Source organism: Eschrichtius robustus, chromosome 11 (genome assembly GCF_028021215.1).
Source record: "Eschrichtius robustus isolate mEscRob2 chromosome 11, mEscRob2.pri, whole genome shotgun sequence".
In the NCBI taxonomy this organism is placed as follows: domain Eukaryota; kingdom Metazoa; phylum Chordata; class Mammalia; order Artiodactyla; family Eschrichtiidae; genus Eschrichtius; species Eschrichtius robustus.
The window spans coordinates 14,502,356-14,524,616 of NC_090834.1; the positions used below are offsets into that span (position 1 = coordinate 14,502,356).

Consider the following 22,261-nt stretch of genomic DNA (forward strand, 5'->3'; position numbering starts at 1 on the left):
AGTCCAGGAGCACAGGGTATCTCTTCATTTCTTTGAATCATCTTCAGTTTCCTTTATCAATGTTTTATAGTTTTCAGCATATGAGTCTTTCACCTCCTTGGTTAAGTTTATTCCTAGTTTTTTTTTTTTTAATGTGATTTTAAATGGGATTTTTAAAACTTTCTCTTTCTGATATTTCATTACTAGTGTATAGAAATGCAACAGATTTCTGTATATTAATCTTGTATCTTGCTACCTTGCTGAATTCATTTATTAGTTCTAATAGTTTTTGTGTAGAGATTTTAGGGTTCTCTATATAGAGTATCATGTCATCTGCAGATAGTGACAGTTTTACCTCTTCCCTTCCAATTTGGAAAACTTTAATTTCTTTTTCTTGTCTGATTGCTGTGGTTAAGACTTCCAATATTATGTTGAATAGAAGTGGTGAGAGTGGGCATCCTGGTCTTTGTTCCTGAATATAGCGGGAAGGCTTTCAGTATTCTTGTGTTATCATTGGTGACTGGTATGCACTTTTATATTGCATATCAACCTGTATTGTGACTACTTTTTTGGTTTTTATTGGCCTGATCATGCCTTAAGGGCTAAGATCTTATCTTTTTTTTTTACGCTTGAATTCTTTTTTTAAAAAATATTTATTTATTTATTTTGGCTGTGCCGGGTCTTAGTTGCGGCTCGCGGGACCTTCATTGAGGCTTGTTTAGTTGCGGCATGCATGTGGCATCTAGTTCCCCGAGCAGGGATCAAACCTGGGCCCCCTGCATTGGGAGCGTGGAGTCTCACCCACTGGATCACCAGGGAAGTCCCATACCTTGAATTCTTGAGGGCAGTGCCTGATACTTGGTAGTTGCTCAAAACTATTAAAAAACAAAAAACAAATAACACACACAAAAAATGAGTAATAGGACATGGAAGGAACAACATAGTGAGATTTTGGCATAATCCAAACCTCATTTTTGACAAAATCTCCAAATATTCTCTCATCAAATCTTTTCTTTTAGGAGAGATGCCGAGAAGAGGATGCCTAATGTTTATTTCATTTACTTGTGCTTCAGAAGTCTTCCAGAATGGTGGCAGTGGTAGTGATGGGGAGGGAAGGAAGGCACCACTGGTCAGAGAGTGGCCTGAACATACAATGGAGGGCTGACTGTAGACAAGCTTGATACATTCTATTTTTTTTTTTTTTTGGCCTTGCTGTGCAGCTTGCAGGATCTTGGTTCTCCAACCAGGGATTGAACCCGGGTTCTGACAGTAGAAGCACCGAGTCCTAACCTCTGGACCGCCAGGGAAGTCCCATTTGATACATTGTAATGAGAAGGGGTGACTGGTATTGTAGGAAGAGTTCAAATTGGCTCTGGAGTTGACTTGAGAGCTGGGCAGGCCTGGTTTTGAATTCTGACCATGTCACTAGGTAGGTGACCTTGGGAATGCTACTTGACTTTGGCCAATTTCTCCTCTCATTCCTGTCACCAACTGTGTCAGACCTCCTCTCCCTTTCCGACTTCTGCTCCTCCGTCTCCTTTCCTCATCCTAGGACAGTGACCTTTCTTCCCTAGTACACAAATGAAGTAGGAACCACTAGATGAGAATTCTCTCAGGAGGCGAAAAAATCTTTATAAACGCACACACACACACACACACACACACACTCACACACACGGATGAAAACTTCAATTTTTGGTCCCAACACTTTCACTTTCAAAGTTAGCCAAGTCTGTGCCCAGCCTGGGCTTCCCCCTTATCTAGGTTGACCATATAAATTATCTTCCACACTGTCACAGTGTGAAAGGGGTACTAATTTTTAATTTTAATTTTTTATTTTTTGGCCACCCTGCATGGCATGTGGGATCCTAGTTTCCCACCCAGGGATCGAAACTGCGTCCCCTGCATTGGAAGCGTGGAGTCTTAACCACTGGACCACCAGGGAAGTTCCCCGAAAAGGGTACTATTAACCATTACAGCAGGACAACAAGTATAAAGCAGGACTGTCCTGAGCATCCCCTGAGCATTTAAAAAAAAATTTTATTTATTTATTTAATTTTACTTTTTTTTGGCTGCGTTGGGTCTCCGTTGTTGTGTGCAGGTTTTCTCTAGTTGCAGCGAGCAGGGGCTAGTCTTCGTTGTGATGCATGGGCTTCTCATTGTGGTGGCTTCTCCTGTTGCTGAGCACGGGCTCCAGGCACGTGGGCTTCAGTAGCTGTGGCACATGGGCTCAGTAGTTGTGGCTCATGGGCCCTAGAGAGCAGGCTCAGTAGTTGTGGTGCACAGGCTTAGTTGCTCCAAGGCATGTGGGATCTTCCCAGACCAGGGCTTGAACCCGTGTCCCCTGCATTGGCAGGCAGATTCTTAACCACCAGGGAGGTCTCTGAACATTCTTAACCTCTTGTTAACAATGAGGGAGGTACACTTCCTCCTGTTTGCTGGCTCATTCCCGGAAGCATTTTAACATGCTAATACTTTCCTTTCTTAAAACCAACAAATGAGCCAAAAGCTAAAAAACTTTTTTCTACCACGTTCCCTTCCAGCTACCGCCTCTTCTGCTCCCCTTCATAAGCTCTGACCATAAGTAAACCACTTCCTCACTCCCATTTACCCCTCCATCGACTGCAAAACGACCTCCACCTTTACTACCTTTCGGGTGAAAGTGCTTTCACCAAGGTCACCAGTTGGGTGATCTAGTGAATACTTTCAGTCCTTATTTTACTTGACTCTCAGCAGCACTTGATATTTTGTATATTTGTCTTTTTTTTTTTTTGGAAACCCCCCTCTTCCTTTAGCTTTGGGACACCACTCCAGTTATTTTCTTCTCTCTCCCTTGCGTTTACCCACTCTCTTCAGAGATCTCCTTTTCTCTTGTTCCTTAGGTGATGTTCAGCCTGTAGATTCTGTCCTAGGACTGCATCCTTTCTCACTCTACAGTGGCCCCACAATTGCCTTCTGGAAGGGCTGGAGACCTCAAACTGGCATCTCTAGCCCAGAGCTCTCTTTGGAGCTCGGATCCATTTATCCCATTTTGTACTGAACATCTCTGCTTGGCTGTCCCACAGGAACATCAAACTTGACAACTCCTCATCCTCTCCATTTCAGAGAAGGGCAGCCACTGTCCACCAAGTTACCTATGCTAAAAATTTGAGAATTGTCCTTCAACACTTTCCCTCACTTCCACTTCCAATCATGTACGAATCTCCATCCACTCTGCCTCCTTCATAGCTCTCAAATCCCTACTTCTCTCCATTCCCTCTGCCATTGTTTCAGTTCCTGTCAAATCATCTGCCTGTTGATTACTGTTCCCAGAAGCAGCTTCTTGCTTTCCGTCTTGTTCCTCTCCATTGTCTCTCTCCAAATTGTAGTTGCATGATCTTTTATTTTTTTATTTTTTATTTATTGATTTATTTTTAAAATTTTGGCTGTGCTGGGTCTTCGTTGCGGCGCACAGGCTCTTCGTTGTGGTGTGGGGGGCTTAGTTGCTCTGTGGCATGTGGGATCTTAGTTTCCTGACCAGGGATCGAACCTGTGTCCCCTGCATTGGAAGGCGGATTCTTAACCACTGGACCACCAGGGAAGTCCCACGTGATCTTTTAAATATACAAATTTGATCAGATCACTTTCTGCTGGAAAGTTTTCAATGTCTCCCCATTGCCCTCCAGATAAAGTCCAAACTCCTTAACCCTTATCAAGGGCCTTTAGGGTCTAGCCCCTGATGAGATTTTCAACCTCATCTCTGGTCATTCATTCTCCTTTTCCCCCTTTTCTCTCCACCCACAAGGGCTCGATGGGTATTAGAATGAATGAGTCTCTTTGTGCCTCAATTTCCTCATCTATAAAACGGAGACCTCTGCTTATCTTGCTATTATGAGGATCAGACATAATATCTGTGACATGCCTGTGGTGGTGCTGGGAACATAGTGGGCACTTGATAAATGGTAATTTTTAAATTAATGGTAATTTTTATTTGTTAAAATTGACCAATATTCTATCGAATGATGTCTAAACTATAATGATGTAAAATAATGACTCTCAAACATTTTATTTCTAAGTTTGGTGTTGTCATTTACTTAATGCTAAGGAAACTTGGTAAATGAGGAAGCAGATTTTTGCCAACATTTTATTATGAAAAGTTTCAAACATGCAGAAAAATTGAAAGGATTTTACAGTGAACACCTATATTCCCTGCTTAGGTTCTTCAGCTAACATTTTACTATATATTAATACATGATTTATATCATATATCTGTTCATTTCTCTTTTCATCCCTTTATCCACCTATCCATTAATATCTTATTTTTTGTATGCATTTTACAGTTTCAGACATCAGGACACATCCTCCTACATACTTCAGCATTAATGAGAGTTCAATATTCATTTATAATTCCTTTTAAGAATACATTGAAATAAAATTTGCATACAATGAAACACACAAGACTTAAGCATATACCATTCAAAGAACTTGGCAAATGCCTAAGCCTCTATAACCCAAACCCATATCAAGATGCAGAACATTAATATCACTCCAGAAATTTCCCTCATGCCTCTCCAGTCAATTCCTTCCCCCACTCACTCCCCCAAGGGCAAACACTGTTATGATTTTTTCCCACCAAACATTAGTTTTGCCTGTTCTAGAACTTCGTATAAGTGGAATCAAAGAGTAAGTACTGGGACTTCCCTGGTGACGCAGTGGTTAAGAATCCGCCTGCCAATGAAGGGGACACGGGTTTGATCCCTGGTCTGGGAAGATCCCACATGCCACGGAGCAACTAAGCCCGTGCACCACAACTACTGAGCCTGAGCTCTAGAGCCTGTGAGCCACAACTACTGAGCCCACGTGTCACAACTACTGAAGCCCGCGCACCTAGAGCCCATGCTCCACAACAAGAGAAGCCACTTCAATGAGAAGCCCGTGCACCGCATCGAAGACTAGTCCCCGCTCAATGCAACTAGAGAAAGCCCATGCGCAGCAACGAAGACCCAGCGTAGCCAAAAATAAATAAATAAATAAATAAAAATCTTCAGAAAAGTTGAAAAAAAAAGAGTAAGTACTACTTTATGTCTGGCTAATTTTGTTCAACATAATATATTTGAGATTCATGCATGTGGTTGTATGTATCAGTAGTTTGTTCCTTTTTATTCCTGAGTAGTAAACCATCGTATGAGTATTCTATGGAGTGTTTATCTATTTTTCTGTTGATGGACCCCTGGGCTGGTTCCAATTTGGGGTATTATGAATAAAGCTTCTCCAAATAGTCTCATACAAGTAATTTTGTGGATATATAACTTCATTTCTCTTGGATAAATACCTAGGAGTGAAATTGCTAAGGTGGTTAGCTTTATATGAAACTTAGCTTTACAAGAAACTGCTAGACCTTTTCCCAGTGGTCATGGGAACAGTTTTCAATATGTTAACTAAGTATAACCACAAACAAATAAATTTACTGAGCGTTTTCTATGGGCACTGCACATAGAGCTTTACTTAAATACAGCATTTCACTTGATTCTTATACTAAGTCTATGGGGCAGATAGTATTAATTAATTAATTAATTTATGGCTGTGTTGGGTCTTTGTTGCTGCGTGCGGGTTTTCTCTAGTTGTGGTGAGCGGGAGCTACTCTTCGTTGCATTGCGCGGGCTTCTCATTGCGGTGGCTTCTCTTGTTGCGGAGCACAGGCTCTAGGCGCACAGGCTTCAGTAGTTGTGGCACGTGGGCTCAGTAGTTGTGGCTTGCAGGCTCTAGAGCGCAGGCTCAGTAGTTGTGGTGCACGGGCTTAGTTGCTCCGTGGCATGTGGGATCTTCCCGGACCAGGGCTCGAACCCGTGTCCCCTGCATTGACAGGCAGATTCTTAACCACTGCGCCACCAGGGGAGACCTATGGGGCAGATATTATTTTCATTTTACATGTAAGATAATTGAGGCACAGAGAATTAAATAACTGCCCAAGGTCACACAGCTAGTAAGTGGCCAAGCTTGGATTTGGATCTAAGCAGGTTGGACTCCAGTTCCTATGCCTCATGCTTCCTAATATTTACTAGGAAAAAAAAAAAAAAAGAAGAAGAAAAAGAAGTATAAGAAGAGGCTATTTCTTTTCTCAGGAAATGAAATAATTTCCTAAGAATGAAAATTGGTCATGGTAACCAAAAGATACCACATTCATCAATAAGCACTATGTAAATGTAAATTCTCACCCAGTATTTAGATGTAGTGCATATGGTAAACAGGGAGATAGACAGATGCCTCAATCAAGGTCTCTTTATCCTCCTGGGAGACTCTTCAAGTTTATCTTTAAAGACACCCTATCTCTTCAACCCTGTGCAAATCCATCTAACTTCTCTTTAGAATATGAAGGGTTAAACTTCAGAGTCTCTTCCTTGGGCTGTTTAATAAGATTATGATGCCTCTCCTCTATAATTAAGAAAGGAGTCTGAGGCTTTACTGGAGAAGTGTACATATAAGCTGCCAAGAGGTGGGGAGGTAGAAGACATTCCTGCCCATGGTTTTACTAAGCCATTAGAGCTCAGTCTCAGATCCAGACTTGCCCTGGACTATCTGTAGGAACCTTGAGGCAAAGAGGAGGATCCAAGGGAACACACCTCTTCCTTGGGCTGAGAACCCACCTCTCATCTAGGACTCTGACATTCTCTCTCATCTTTGAAAAGGTCTCTAAACCAGAAGAAGTTAGAAAAAAAAAAAAAAAGGAGCTATAGGTTGGAATTGTTGGTTAGGGAAGGCTAGGAGTCTGAGTCTTCTGAAAACACATAATAAGTTTATATTTTCATTCTGGCTCCTAGGCCAGGGGCCTTATGAGATGGTTGAGTATGTGGTGGTTGATGTCTCAAGGCCTTCCCTCCTTATTTGTTTTTATTTATTTATTTTTGGCTGTGTTGGGTCTTCGTTGCTGTGCTCAGGCTTTCTCTAGTTGCGGCGAGTGGGGGCTACTCTTCATTGTGGTGTGCGGGCTTCTCATTGCGGTGGCTTCTCTTGTTGCAGAGCATGGGCTCTAGGTGCGTGGGCTTCAGTAGTTGTGGCATGCAGGCTCAGTAGTTGTGGCTCACAGGCTGTAGAGCGCAGGCTCGGTAGTTGTGGTGCACAGGCTTAGCTGCTCCGCGGCACGTGGGATCTTGCCAGACCAGGGCTTGAACCCGTGTTCCCTGCATTGGCAGGTGGATTCTTAACCACTGCGCCACCAGGAAAGTCCCTCCTTATTTGTTTTTTAATTATTAAAAAAAAAAATTCAAGTATAGTTAATTTACAATGTTCAAGTGTACAGCAAAGTGATTCAGTTATACCTTGTTATTTTTTATGGTTCTGGGAAATACCAAATTCTCTCCTCTGGTCACATGTTAGCTACTCCCAACGGATATATTTGTCAGGATCAAGTCCATACACCTTCAGATGGCGAATGAGGACCCTCAATATCTGGGCCCAACCTCTCTCCAGCCTCCTGAACTGCCACTCCTCCCTATGCACTAGATTTGAGGAATTGCTTGCAGGTTCCTGTGGATACCACATTCCACCCATCCGTTTCTCTTCTCTCCTCTCTATTCAGCCTTTTAGGACTGGTTCAAAAGTCACAAATATGGTAACTACTGGCTTACATACACACCCCACCTCCTAATCCTCTTTAGACTGATTCTTCCCCCCAGGCAGAAATGTCTTATTCTACTTTAAAAAAAAAAAATTTATTTAATTTAAGAAGTCCTTCTTATTCTACTTTGTATTTCTAGCCTAGCATATAACAAAAATTTCATAAAGCTTTTCTAGTAAGAAAGACATATGGACCAAAAGTTTTGAGTAACTAAATACTTTATTTGAACCACCCCAAGAGCTAAATTATTTGTTTTCCTTGCTTCACAGAATGCTATTTTCATCTTGTGGTAAAAAAACACATTTTTCCCTAGGATGCTAAGACAACAATTTTTACAAATATTGATACAGGCCAGTTGTCCTTTTTGTCTTCTGAGCCCCCAGTGAGTTTCCTACTGACCACGGTCTCAGTATCCATTAGAAATATTTTTAGGAAATGTGTAGGGGAAGGGACAGATGAGGTGCTTTCAAAACTTAGTATGCCACGAATTTTAATGACAATCAGAATTTTTCTCTGGAAAAGTTTAGAGAGAAAGTAATGTCTCTGAAAACTTCACTTTTCTTCTTTTTAAACTCCAGAATTCCTCTTCTTTTTCTCTCATTTGCCCAGATACGAACTGAACGGTAACGTAGGCCTTACCCAGATGCCTCCAGCTCTCATCAGACTCCTGCTGACTGGCATCCTGGGGACTCTTAGGGACAAACGTCCTTTTTCTTTAGTGTTTTCTCTACTTAGCAAGTCCAGCCCTTGGCCTCTCCCCTCCCCACCCAGGGAGGAGAACCGGGTGACTCTCCTGCTAACTGGGAGGAATTGGGTGTTGCCGGGCACACAGCCAGGAACTTGAACTCTGCTGAGGAACGGGGCCTGGGCAGCGGCTGACTCCCCGGAGCCATGCTGGCAGCCAGCTCACAGGGCGTCTGGCTACCTGGCAAGGGGGAATCTTCTCCTCCTGACAAAGGGGCAGTTTGTTCAGCCCTTCTCGCCCCGATTCCTCTCATGCTGCTGTTCACTGCATCCCTGAGCCTTTTGGTAACCCTACCTCTCATCAAAGTTTGCAATTTGTGGTAGACTTCAAAACCTCAGGCTTTACCTCTCCAGAGCTGCACTGCCCTGCAATCTGAAAGCCAACAAAGAGGCTCAAGTTTCCTTAACTCCTTTTCTTTCAGGCTCCTGGAGCTGAACTCTTTGGACCTACATACCAGAAAAGCTCTTTTATCCTATCACCATTTGAAATGTTTCCCCAGCATTTCCGACCTAGAAGCTGACAAAGGAGCTAAACATTCTGTGTTCAGAAACACTCTTCACAGGACACTCAGGCTGGGACACCGCTGATCTTCATTTGGGGGAGCCCCTGTTTTCTCAGTTCTAATGGGGACTGATTTTTGCTGTTGTTTACCTTTTTTTGCTCCGTCATGATGACATCTTTCTCCTGATGCTTTTCTCTCCTCCTTTGCTTTTCTTTTTCTTCTGTAATCTGCCTCTCTCGGTGGAATTTTCTCTTTGCTTCCCTCTTTATGCTGTTTTATTTTTTCTAGGTAGCTTGCCCCTTCCTCCCCCCCCTGGAAACTTCTTTGTTCCAGGGTTTCACTAGGAGATTTTATGAATCACTAAAGAGCTTCTAGATTGCTAATCCAGGGATAAGGGCAATTTGTTTCTTCTGTTCTAGATTAGATTCCTGGTCAAGCCTACTTCTTAACTGCGTGCGTAATCTTCATCCCCCTCCTACTGCTGTTTCCACGCTGCTTCATTAATCTGTAACAATCACCCATCATCCTTCCAGACAAGGAGGCACCTTTTCTCGTTTAAAGTCCTCAAATCTTTAGATTTCTCAGACAGATGGCTGCCCCCAAAATGGCAGATAAAATCTGAGGTACAAAAAAGTTATTAGGAAAAACTTTTCCTTGAGAGTCCTCTGTCTGATTGTTCACATTAGCTATTATTTTGTGGAAAGAGAACTAGATTTAAGAGTCAAAAAAGGGGATTTAAGACTCTGCATTTCCATTGCAGGGGACATGGGTTGGATCCCTGGTTGGGGAACTAAGATCCCACATGCCGTGCGGCCAAAAAAAAAAAAAAAAGAGCTGGGATGACGTCCTGATTCCTCTTTAAATCCTTCAAACGTAAAGGGTCATTAAACACTGAGATTTGTTTTGGTCAGTCTATTTTAGGTGGGTCTCGGGGAAAGCTAGCAGCTAGAAAAGGTACAGCAATCCTTGTGGTAACATTTGGCTAAAATTGAGGGTATAAACTGTAGGACTTTTTGAACACAGAGGGTCCTAAGGAATTCTGATTACTTTGGATTTGGGAACCCAGTTTCCACTGCTGTGGCCCCAGGGAGGTGCTTTGATAAGTGGAATCACTGCAGGTAGGTTCAGCATTCACTTCTCAGGCGAGCCTGAAACCTGTTTTTAAAAAAACGTGTGTGTGTGGGCCAGAACCAAAGCAGCCTGGGACATTTCAGACGGGCACCACATCCTCTGGTTGTTTTCAAGGCCATCCAGAGGCCAGGGTCCAGATAAACTGAAAAGTTAAGACAGGACTGCATGGGACTTCCTGCAGACGCGCTTGTAGCACAGAGGGTGGGAGGGAGGAAAGGAAGGAGGGAAGGAGGGCGTTGGGAGCTGAGGCCCCACCTTTCATTCCAGCACCGGCAGAGCAGGAATGACTCACAGGCACGGGTGCTCAGGTTCCCATAGGTGAGGGACTGACTCCCCTCTCCGGAAAAACGCAGTGTGCTTTCCTCCTGGAGTGGCCTTGGCAGGGTGCTGGAGCGCTCGGTCTGCCCGGTCTGGTCTCTGGGGCCAGGGCTGGGTTTCCCTCATGTATGGCAAGAGCCCTATGCGTGCTGTGCTTTTTCTCCTCGGCATACAGCTCACAGGTAAGAGCTCTCGGGCTTCTCTGAGCCTACCTCCTTCACTGCCTACCCTATAAAGTTAGCTAATTGTCGAAGAAGTTGCAAGAGTCTTTTTTTGGAGCCTGAGCCACAGTTGCATTTCGTTTTAGTTTTGACTTTAGTGAAACTGAAGTGGTGGGTTGTTTTGGGGGAGTTGCTTTTGGAAAAACAGGTTTAGGTGTGTTCTCAGGTGCCAGTGATTCAGGCACAGAGAGGGTTTTCTAATCTCAGGTTACACACCATTTTTTGTGGCTACTCTCAAACTCCCACTGCTGGCAGAACCTGGCACTTCGATTTCTGTGTGTGGGTCTTGTCTGGGGCTCTCGGCAGCACTGGGAAAGCTGAGATTGTTAAGGAGAGAGACCCACTGTGGCTTTGTAACTGCCCCAACATGCACATTCTAAATGTAAATATCATGCTAAAAAAATGCCATGTGGTATAAAGGTTCCAGCGGCGCAGGCAAGCTAAACTGTCTGGGACTGATTAACTCAGTTTCTGCAGAAGACTAGGAACAGTGTGAAATTCACATAACAAGGACACTTTCTGGAAAACTTACCTGCTAGGGGACCATCAGACACATAACATACAATGCTTAATCTGAATACATGTCTAATTCATGTTCTGATTAGTTCTGATGTTTTGTTTCTGCTTTCAATTTTATTTGCCGATGTTTGTAGTTTGTTACAGCAGTTTTGAAGTGGGTACCATGAGGCTAGGGTATCATGCTTTGGAGAAAGTGAGAGCACTGTGTGGTATTTTTAGTTGTTTAAGGAATGGGAGGGTCAAGGTTGCATGTAGTAGGAGTATGTAGACTCTGAGTGAAGTGAGTTTGAGTGAGAGCTGGGGCATCTCAGTTCTGTTTGATGCCCTACTCAGACCTTTATTTTGGTAGTGTCAGCAGAAATTCTCTTAATACACATCTCCTGTTAACCCTTCCTTTCCCTTTTTTTTCATTGCAGCTCTTTGGCCAATAGCAGCTGTGGAAATTTACACTCCCCGTGTGCTGGAGGCTGTCAATGGGACCGATGTTCGGTTAAAATGCACTTTCTCCAGCTTTGCCCCTGTGGGTGACACTCTAACAGTGACCTGGAATTTCCGTCCTCGAGATGGGGGGTCTGAGCAGTTTGTAAGTAAGGGTCCCTTGGTTAGGAAAATAAGCCAGTCCATTTCTCCTTGCCCTTCCTGTATTTTTCTTAGCAACAAGCACAGAGTAAAGCTGGGAAACAAATCAACAGACAGAACTGAGAGGCTGGCGAAGGGGAAAGAAAGAGGTTCTTGCAGGAGAGCTGCAGATGGGACAGTCAGGCTTACTTGCGTTTCTCTTCTGGTCCTGCCATCTCAGCCTCCCTGCCCAGGTACCAAATAAGACCTTTGGCCATTTCTCCTCTCTAGGTTTTCTACTACCATGTGGATCCCTTCAGACCCATGAGTGGGCGTTTCAAGGACCGGGTGGTCTGGGATGGGAACCCTGAGCGGTATGATGTCTCCATCCTCCTCTGGAAGCTACAGTTTGATGACAATGGGACATACACCTGCCAGGTGAAGAACCCACCTGATGTTGATGGGCTGATAGGGGAGATCCAGCTCAGCGTTGTGCACACTGGTAGGTGATGCAGAGAAAAATCGTTTTGGAAAGCGTGAGAGCTTGTAGAAAAGAGAGGGGCAAACTTTTGTGATGGCTGAAAGAGTAGAGAGAAGGACCAACCCTTTGGATCTGGAAACTGCAGAGGGAGAGTGAAGAGTCCTGGGGTAAAAAAGAGAAAGGCTTTGTTTGGCTGTGGAAAGAAACAGAAAATAAGGGGACCTAAGGAATCTGTTACAAAAATGGCATTGAGATCGTGAAAGGGAGAGGAAGCAACCCTCTGATAAAGGCTAACACAATAGGTCCATTCATTCACTCATTTATTCACAAGGTACTATTGAGTACCTACTCTACATCAAGCACTGTCCAAAGTTCTTGACATGTACTATCTCATTTAATTCTCACAACCACTGTTGGAGGCAGATACCAATAAGGGTAGTTATTGTTTATTGAACACTTCCCATGTGCTAGGGGATTTACGTATCATATCTAATCTTTACATATCATATCAATTTATTGTGCTTTTAGTGTGCTCCCCCCACCCATTTTACTAATGAGGAAATCGATGCTCATAGAGGTTAAGTCACTTGTCCAAAGTCATGGAGCTCATAAATGGAGTCACTCAGAACTCAAACCCAAGCATCTCCGTCTCCAAAATTGTGCTCCAAACTAAGGCACTGTATTGCCTGCAGTTCTATAAAGGACAACCTGGAAAACTGCCAGACAACAAAAAGCAAAGACCGTAAAACTTACAAGTTGTAAATCTGGGTTTGAGTACTGCTACAGTTTACCAGCTGTAAATAACTTTTCTTTTTCTCCTGTAAAGTGAGAATAATATAGCAAAGATTATGGTGAGGATAAAATGAAGTAATAAAAATAAAACCCCCCAAACTCTTGAATTGTACTGAAAATTATAATAGTTACCATATATTGAAAGTTTATTATGTGCAGGCACAGCGTGGAACAATTTACATAAGCAATTTTAGTTTTTACAAGAACTCAAGAAGTGAATATTGTTATCTCTATTTTATACATTGAAGAAACAAAGACGTTAATTACCCCAAATCACACAGGACCTGGTATTTTAACCTAGCTGTCTCTGCTGTATGCTCTTAACCAACACACAACATTACTACCCAAAACGTAAAAGCCTATAAAGTGGTATCATTTCCTCCTTTCATTCCTATTATCATCCTTCAAGGCCCTATCAATAGAGAGCTGTATAATCTTGGAGAAGTCATTTGAGTATTGAAAGAAGTAATGTAATATCTTTGGCTCTCAGTTTCTTATCCTGCAAAATGAACAGGTAGATAAGAACACATGGTTCTTCAACATATTGGGATCACTACTCTTTGAGAACCTAATGAATGCCATAACCCCTGTTTACCACAAACAATGTACACATACAATATGACATAGATTTTGTGGGCTTGTGCCCTGCTCCCCCCATCTTCCTTCATAGACTCCAGGCTGGGAACCCCTGGGCTAGATATTCTCTAATGTCTTTTCTGGCTCTGAGGGTTCGTTGAAATTTAAATCAGAAATCAAGGTAAAAATTAAGAGACCCAGGCTTCACAGACTCTAGCCTGGTTTAGGGACCCTTCCCTTTGGGTTCTCTCTTGCATCATATATCCACTAGACTATAGTTACTGATTTACTTGTCTATCTTTCCAGTGGGCATGAGTTCCTTGAAGATAATGTCTTTTTTGGCTTTGTATTTCCATCAGAGTCCCTGGAACATAATAGGCCCTTAATAAGCCTGAATAAATGACTGACTGCATGACAGAGGGGAAAAGGATTCGGGGAGAAATAGTTTAGACACTGGATTCGATTAGGTCAGCAATAACCTTACCCCACTAGGTAGCTCAATTGGCCAAGTGGTTCTCAAACTTTTAGCATGCATCAGAATCATCTGGAGGACAAATTAAAACAGATTGCTGGGCCCCCCCCGTAATTCAGTAGGTCTGGGGTGGGGCCTGATAGAACTTGCATATCAAAGTTTTCAAGTAATTCTGTAGCTGTTACTTCTAAAACCAAAGTTTGAGAACCACTAAAGTAGTCTGTATGTTTTTCCTACTTTTTTTTTTTTTTGCCACACCACGCAGCATAGGGGATCTTAGTTCCCCAACCAGGGATTGAACCTGCGCCCCCTGCATTGGAAACACGGTGTCTTAATCACTGGACCGCCAGGGAAATCCCTGTAAGGCTTTTCTACTGCTACTAGACTTTACAAAATTAATATCGTAGAAGAAAGGAAGATTTCATTTCAAGATGAAAATACACCCCTTAAATGATTCCATTTAAGGATGAATATCTTGGGACTTCCCTGGTGGTGCAGTGCTTAAGAATCCGCCTGCCAATGCAGGGGACACTGGTTTGAGCCCTGGTCCAGGAAGATCCCACATGTCGTGGAGCAACTAAGCCTGTGCACCACAACTACTGAGCCTGTGCTCTAGAGCCCGTGCGCCACAACTACTGAGCCTGCGCTCTAGAGCCCGTGCGCAACAACTACTGAGCCTGCGTTCCACAACTACTGAAGCCCGTGCGCCTAGAGCCCATGCTCCACAACAAGAGAAGCCACCGCAATGAGAAGTCCGTGCACCGCAACAAAGAACAGGCCCCACTCGCCGCAACTAGAGAAAGCCCGCACACAGCAACAAAGGCACAATGCAGCCAAAAATAAATAAATAAAATAAATAAATTTATTTTTTAAAAAAAGGATGAATATCTTTAGATTTCATTATAGTCTTCCTCTTTTCAGAACCCCAACTTGATCTTTTCTCCTTACAGTACGCTTCTCTGAGATCCACTTCCTGGCTCTGGCCATTGGCTCCGCCTGTGCACTGATGGTCATAATAGTAATTGTGGTGGTCCTCTTCCAGCATTTCCGGAAAAAGCGACGGGCTGAAAGAGCTCATAAAGTGGTGGAGATAAAATCGTAAGGCTGGGCAGTTCTGGGAAAGTCTTCTTTTAACACTGTTTTATGGCAACACTTGGTATTTTATAGTGGGGCTAAATAATTGTTGAACAGATGTTCTTCCTCTTGAGTTTATCTTACATAAAAGAATTCAAATTCACAGGATGGATAAATTAGGGTGTGAATTAGTAACTTTAGCTTTTTTTAAATTGAAGTGTAGTTGATTTACAATGTTGTGTTAGTTTAAGGTGTAGAGTAAAGTGATTTATATATATATATATATATGTATTCTTTTTCAGATTCTTTTCCCTTATAGGTTAATACAAAATATTGAATATAGTTCTCTGTGCTATACAGTAGGTCCTTGTTTGTTCTCTATTTTATATATTATAGCGTGTATATGTTAACCCCAATCTCCTAATTTATCCCTCCCCACTCTTTCAAACAAACAAACCGTAAGTTTGTTTTCTATGTCTGTGGGTCTAGTAACTTTAGTTTCTTAATTTTACAGAAGATTTTATTATAAGCTTTCTTTACTATGCAGGATTTGATATTATAAAAATTTACTTATGTAAAGCTTTTCTAGGATATTCCTCACTTTAAAAAAATAATTAATTAATTAATTTTTGGCTGCGTTGTGTCTTCGTTGCTGCACTCGGGCTTTCTCTAGTTGCGGCGAGCAGGGGCTACTCTTTGTTGCGGTGCGAGGGCTTCTCATTGCGGTGGCTCCTCTTTGTTGCAGAGCACGGGCTCTAGGCGCACGGGCTTCAGTAGTTGTGGCAGGTGGGCTCAGTAGTTGTGGCTCTCGGGCTCTAGAGTGCAGGCTCAGTAGTTGTGGCACACTGGCTTAGTTGCTCTGCGGCATGTGAGATCTTCCCGGACCGGGGCTTGAACCCGTGTCCCCTGCACTGGCAGCTGGATTCTTAACCACTGTGCCACCGGGAAGTCCTGGATATTCCTCACTTTTAATGTAAAGCATACATTTCTAAGAACCACTGGGCTGTCAGCAGGGGCTCTATGAATCAGTGCCTAGCAAAGTCAGCCATGCTGATATAAGGTGCTTAATATTTTTTTATTGAGATAAAATTTACATATAATAGAATTCATTATTTAATGTTCACAAAGTTGCGTAACCATCACCACTAATTCCAGAATATTTTCATCACCTCCACAAAAGAAACTCCATACCCTTTAGCCATCACTCCCTATTTTCCTCTCTCACCTGCCCCTGACAACTACTAATCTGCTTTCTGTCTCTATGGATTTGCCTGTTTGGACATTTCATATAAAGAGGATCATACAATATGTGACCTTTTATGTCTGGCTTCTTATTTATTTATTTATTTATTTATTTATTTATTTATTTAGCTGCCTTGGGTCTTCGTTGCTGTGTGCGGGCTTTCTCCAGTTGCGGCGAGCGGGGGCTACTCTTCATTGCGGTGTGCGGGCTTCTCATTGCCGTGGTTCCTCTTTGTTGCAGAGCAGGGGTTCTAGGTGCACAGGCTTCAGTAGTTGTGGCTCACAGGCTCTAGAGCACAGGCTCAGTAGTTGTGGTGCACGGGCTCATTTGCTCCGTGGCATGTGGGATCTTCCCGGACCAGGGCTTGAACCCTTGTCCCCTGCATTGGCAGGCGGATTCTTAACCACTTTACCACCAGGGAAGCCCTGTCTGGCTTCTTTGACTTAGTATAATGCTTTCAAAGTTCATCCATGTTATAGTACTTCATTCTTCCTGTGGCTGCATAATATTCCATTGTATGCATATACCACATTTTGTTTATCCATTCAGTTGATGGACATTTAGGTTTTTCCCACTTTTTGGCTATTTCGATTAATGCTACTATGAACATTCATCTACAAGTTCCATGGGCATATGTTTTCAATTCTCCCGTGTATATAACTAGGAGTGGAATTACTGGGATATGTAGTAACTCTGTGTTACCTTCTTGAGGAATTGCTAGACAGTTTTCCAAAACAGCCGCACCATTTTATATTCCCACCAGCAATGTATGAGGGTTCCAGTTTGTCTACATCCTCAACAGCACTTGTATTGTCTGTCCTTTTGATTATAGCCATCTAGTGGGTGTGAAGTGGTATCTCATTGAGGTTTTCATTTGCATTTTCCTAATGACACTGAGCATCTTTCCATGTGTTTATTGGCTATTTAAATATCTAATTTGGAGATGTATCTATTCAAATATTTTGCCCACTTTAAAATTAGGTTATTTGTCTTTTTATTGTTAAGTTTTAAGAGTTTTAAAAAATATATTTTGGAGTATACAAAAGCGTCTTATTAGATATAGGATTTGCAATTATTTTCTCCCATTCTGTGGGTTGCCTTTACACTATCTTGATTAGTATCCTTTAAATTTTGAAGAAGTCCAATTTATCTTTTTTTCTTTTGTTGCTTGTTTTGTTGGTGTCATATCTAAGAAACCACTGTCTAATCCAAGGTCAAAAAGATTTATGCCTATGTTTTCTTCTAAGAGTTTTACAGTTTAGTTCTTCATTTAGGTCTTTGATTCATTTTGAATCAATTCTTGTATATGGTGTGAAGTAGGAGTTCAAATTTATTCTTTTGCAGTTGTAATTTTTCAGCTGTCCCAGCACCATTTGTTTCTTTTCCTCAAGAAATATTTACTATAGTAAATAGAATTGATTTTTAAGGAGACTAATGAACCCAACTCTGAGTTGGTTTGAATAGAATACAATCAATAAAGATGACTTCTAGGTCAGTCTTTTTTTGTTTTTGTTTGTTTTATTTTTTATTTTATGCTTTTCTTTTTTGAATAGGAAGTAGAATTAGAGGTAGAATACTAATGGTAAACTAAGGTGTCTGCTTTAAACCTGGAGTTCCCAAATGATATTGTCTTCTAGAAATATTCTGAAAAGTGTCTAAGTTCAGATACCCAGGGTCATGTGGAGGTATGAGTATTATTAGATAGTGCTAATAGGTTTAGCACTCTGTAAGCTTGGATCTACTCCCAGGTGCATACAATTCTTCCCCAAATTTGGGGGAATATATCTCACCTGAACCTTTGTAGGATTTGCCTCCCTTGCTTCTTGCCTTGTTCCCCTGACATTGGTTTCTGCTTCTATGTTACAGAAAAGAAGAAGAAAAGCTCAACCAAGAAAAAAAGGTTTCTGTTTATTTAGAAGACACAGACTAACATTATTAGATGGTAAGGTTCACAAATGGGTTCATTTCTTTCCTTAGCTTTTTTTGGCTGCATTGGGTCTTCCTTGCTGTGCGTGGGCTTTCTTTAGTTGCGGTGAGCAGGGCCTACTCTTCCTCGCGGTGCGCGGGTTTCTCACTGCAGTGGCTTCTCTTATTGTGGAGCACGGGCTCTAGGGCAAGGGCTTCAGTAGTTGCAGCACATGGGCCCTAGAGCACATGGGCTTCATAAGTTGCAGCATGTGAGCTCAGTAGTTGTGGCTCTCAGGCTCTGGAGCGCAGGCTCAGTAGCTGTGGCTCACAGGCTTAGTTGCTCCTCAGCATGTGGGATCTTCCTGGACCAGGAATCAAACCCGTGTCCCCTGCATTGGCAGGCGGATTCTTAACCACTGTGCCACCAGGGGAGTCCCTCCTTAGCTTTCTTATATGGCTCATTTCTACTGTGGATCTCCCAGATTATATGACAGGTGTTTCCTGTATGAAATTACAGGAGTTGGGCAGAGAGATGAAAGGCTTCTCTTGTGTTATCGATGGCTTCCCCTTTGAGTGTGTTTTGTGCAAAGGACAGGAAGCTAGACCCTACTACCAGTAAAGCTGAGATAATTCTATGATTATTTGAGGCTTTGGGGTTATATTTACCACCACAAAGAATAATAAATTAACTTTCAACATGTAAATAAATTTTTTTAAATGAAAGAATATCTGCTTTTTTTCTTTTGTTTTATTGTAAACTAATCATGGCATTTAAGAGAGTGACTCAATAGATATGCTTGACATTTTGATAGGAGAACTTTTGTATTATTTGGAATTGATTTCTACTCCTCTCATTTAGTTATTGGGACTATGAATCCAATTTTAGTGGTGTGTAGTTTTGTTTTTCCAGTTTTTAGGTTTATTAGGCTTAAAAGGTAGGATGATTTATTTTTCATATGATCACAATTTCTTCTATTCTCTGAAGTAGGTCCACTATTATTATTTGCAAAAGGAGCCACATTTTAAAAAAAAATTAATTAATTAATTTTAATTTTTGGCTGTGTTGGGTCTTCGTTTCTGTGCGAGGGCTTTCTCTAGTTGTGGAGAGCGGGGGCCACTCTTCATCGCAGTGGGCGGGCCTCTCACTGTCGCGGCCTCTCTTGTTGTGGAGCACAGGCTCCAGACGCGCAGGCTCAGTGGTTGTGGCTCACGGGCCTAGTTACTCCGTGGCATGTGGGATCTTCCCAGACCAGGGCTCGAACCCGTATCCCCTGCATTGGCAAACAGATTCTCAACCACTGCGCCACCAGGGAAGCCCCCAGGAGCCACATTTTTATAGCCTAAAGCTCCAGTGAAAGTTCTCAAGGATTTATAAAATAGAATATGGAGAAAAATGGTTCTATTGTAAACCTAGAAAAAAAGTTTGGTGTCAGAGAGATTTTTACGAAGGGCTATTTTTAAAATCAAGCAGATTTTCTAATAAGCCAGAGTCATGGAAAATAAAGATGGAGGTTAAGATTGAAAAAAATTTAAGGATTCCAAAAAAGAGGGGATATATTTATACATATAACTGATTCACTTTGCTGTACAGCAGAAACTAACACAATATTGTAAAGCAATTATACCCCAATTAAAAAAAAAAAAGATATATAAGGAATTAACACAATCAAGTGCAGTGTACGATCCCTGACTGGATGGATACTAATTTGAATAAACTAGTTGTAAAAAAGATTTGGGGGGACAATGGGAAAGTCTTAATGTGAAAATTTTCAATCTGGACAATAGGGAATTATTGTTAACTTTTATTAGGTATAATAAGGGTATTGTACTTACATAGGAAGATGTCTCTATTTTAAAAATGCATATTGGAGTATTTAGGGTTAAAATGTCAGTAATTTGTTTTAAAAACTTTAGCCCCCACCAATATATGTATTTATAGCAAATAAGGGAAAAAAAAAAAAAAACCTTTAAAATTAAGTGATAGTGAATTCCATACACTGCCTTCTTTACTTTTCTGTATATTTGATTTTGTTTATAATAAAGGGGTTGGAGTGATGGTGGGGGTGGGAGAGAGAGAGAGAAGAATGAATGCATGTGAGTGAGCAGCTATGGATCATGCAAGTGTCCATGCAAGGCAGAGACTATGAATTAAGGACACTGACCCTCAGAAATATGTAATAAGGATCAGGAAATTTCTTTTAAAAGTTAAGTTAGAAGAGGACAAATATACTTAAGAATGTTTTCCTTCACGATGGAGAATAGATTATATATATACGTATGTATTCATAATGCCAGGTACTCCTATTGCACTCTTGCCATATACATTATCCATTTAAACTTTTATTTCGTATTTCAGGAAGCTGAAGATTTCCAAGAACAAGAACCCTGAGATAAGTTGGAGTTAATGGAAGCTTTTCTTTGGCTTTTCCAGTTGTGACCTGTCTTCCAACCAGCTCTGCAGTATATAACCACCTAGACAAGCAACGTTCCTCTGGTGCCAGCATAGGGCCCTTCTTGAGCAGATACCAGCAGACTCACACACAGCCCTGTTACTAAGGTTTTATTTAATTTCAGAGTACAAATATTGTATTTTTTTCAAATGCTCATTAGCTTTTATATACTAGGAAGCTACATTTTTGCCCTTAAACACTCCTTGTGGATTATGACTTGTATACATATATATTGGCATCAAATGGGATAAAAGTCAACTTGTGTGTCATAACATTTCCTTTAATATATTAGCTTCCTTAGAGCAGCATTCTTGCTACTAAAGTTAACATGTTTACTCTTTCCTTCTCACACTCTCGATTAAAAGGTGAGCTAATTCTCCCAACTGTTTTTGATTGATTAACAGAAAATCCTAAATTCAACCTGTTAAAGAACAGTTTGATTTTTATGGCTCTCCTTAAGTATGGGACACATTTTATCGAATTTCTTTCAATACCCTAGATGGCAGGTTTTTGTTTTTGTTTGTTTTTGGTCAGTTGATCCAAGGTTTACAGTAGTACAAGTCTAAACCACAGAGTAACTAGGGAAGGTTACAGAAATGCTAGTAGATTGACAAACACCACCTCAAGATGAATTGCTTGTCACCTTTTTTCTCTGCTGTGACAAGCAATCAACAGCTCAGAGCTTTCATGAGCAGTGAATGACTGTTTAGCTTACTATAGTTTTTCCCCCAATTCAATTATTTATAACAACAGAGCAAAATCTATGCTCATTTGTAGACTGGAATCATTAAGCAGTTAAATGGAAGGTTTCTGAAGGAGTATATTACAACTAAAAAATTTAGAGCTAGTGAAAAAAAATCACCCTAAATGATAATAATTTTGTATAGTGTTATACAAAGCTCTGAGAACTGGAAGAGATTAAAATTTTTTCTTTTATTTATTTTTTAATTCAGTTGCTTATTTGGGGGGAGGATTTGGTATGGGGGCAAAGAAATACCAAAACTAACAGAATGAAACCAACTTTGTTTTTTTTTTCTTTTATATTAGTAGATAAAACAAACTTTATAAGTGGGTCATGGAAAGAAGAGTGCTTTTGAAAAAGTGTCTAGTCTCCCAGTGTCTTTCCAAACTTAAGCTACTGCAGCACTTATTTAAAGAAGAGAAAACATCTAAATGTTTAGGAACCTCTCCCTCTACCCCCTGCCCCCCATGTTTACAGCTTGATATTTTCAGTTTTCACCAACTAGGCTGAAGATGTTATTTCTTTTAAAACTGGAATTTCCAAATAGTTTATCTGTATTTAAAGATGATGAACTTTGATATTTTTTCCAATACTAAAAAAAAACCTGGTATAATTTACATATGAACCTTGATTCTGAAATGCATTCCATACCTGTCTCATTTTGCCTTTTATACTGTCTAAAAAAGTACAGTTTCAGTACCCAGTTTCAAAAGTAAAAATTAGATTTAAAGTCTATATTACCTTTCACATTTTCTATTTTTCTCCATAATTCAACCTTTGAAAATATAGTAACTGGGTATTTCTTCAAACAGATGGCCTGGGTGATGTTCCATAAGTGTAAAGAGGTAGTTAAAAACTCATGGAAGGTTTTTCCAGCAAAATTGTAGCTTTTGTGTCTTGGCTAAATATTCAAGTGTTCATATAGCCCGGCTGTTCAGTGTCTTTTACTTGAAGAG

At 41.2% G+C, this 22,261-nt stretch overlaps 1 protein-coding gene across 1 annotated transcript; it reads left to right on the forward strand.

The window, feature by feature from the left end:
* Window positions 1-1,014: 1,014 nt before the first annotated feature.
* On the forward strand, window positions 1,015-20,794 carry MPZL2 (myelin protein zero like 2). The gene is made up of 7 exons (XM_068556182.1): window positions 1,015-1,067; window positions 10,219-10,451; window positions 11,426-11,592; window positions 11,859-12,069; window positions 14,839-14,986; window positions 18,072-18,147; window positions 20,470-20,794. Exons 2-6 carry the CDS (start codon window positions 10,394-10,396, stop codon window positions 18,133-18,135), a joined length of 648 nt encoding a protein of 215 aa, XP_068412283.1. The 5' UTR covers window positions 1,015-1,067; window positions 10,219-10,393; the 3' UTR covers window positions 18,136-18,147; window positions 20,470-20,794.
* The last annotated feature ends 1,467 nt before the right edge of the window (window positions 20,795-22,261 follow it).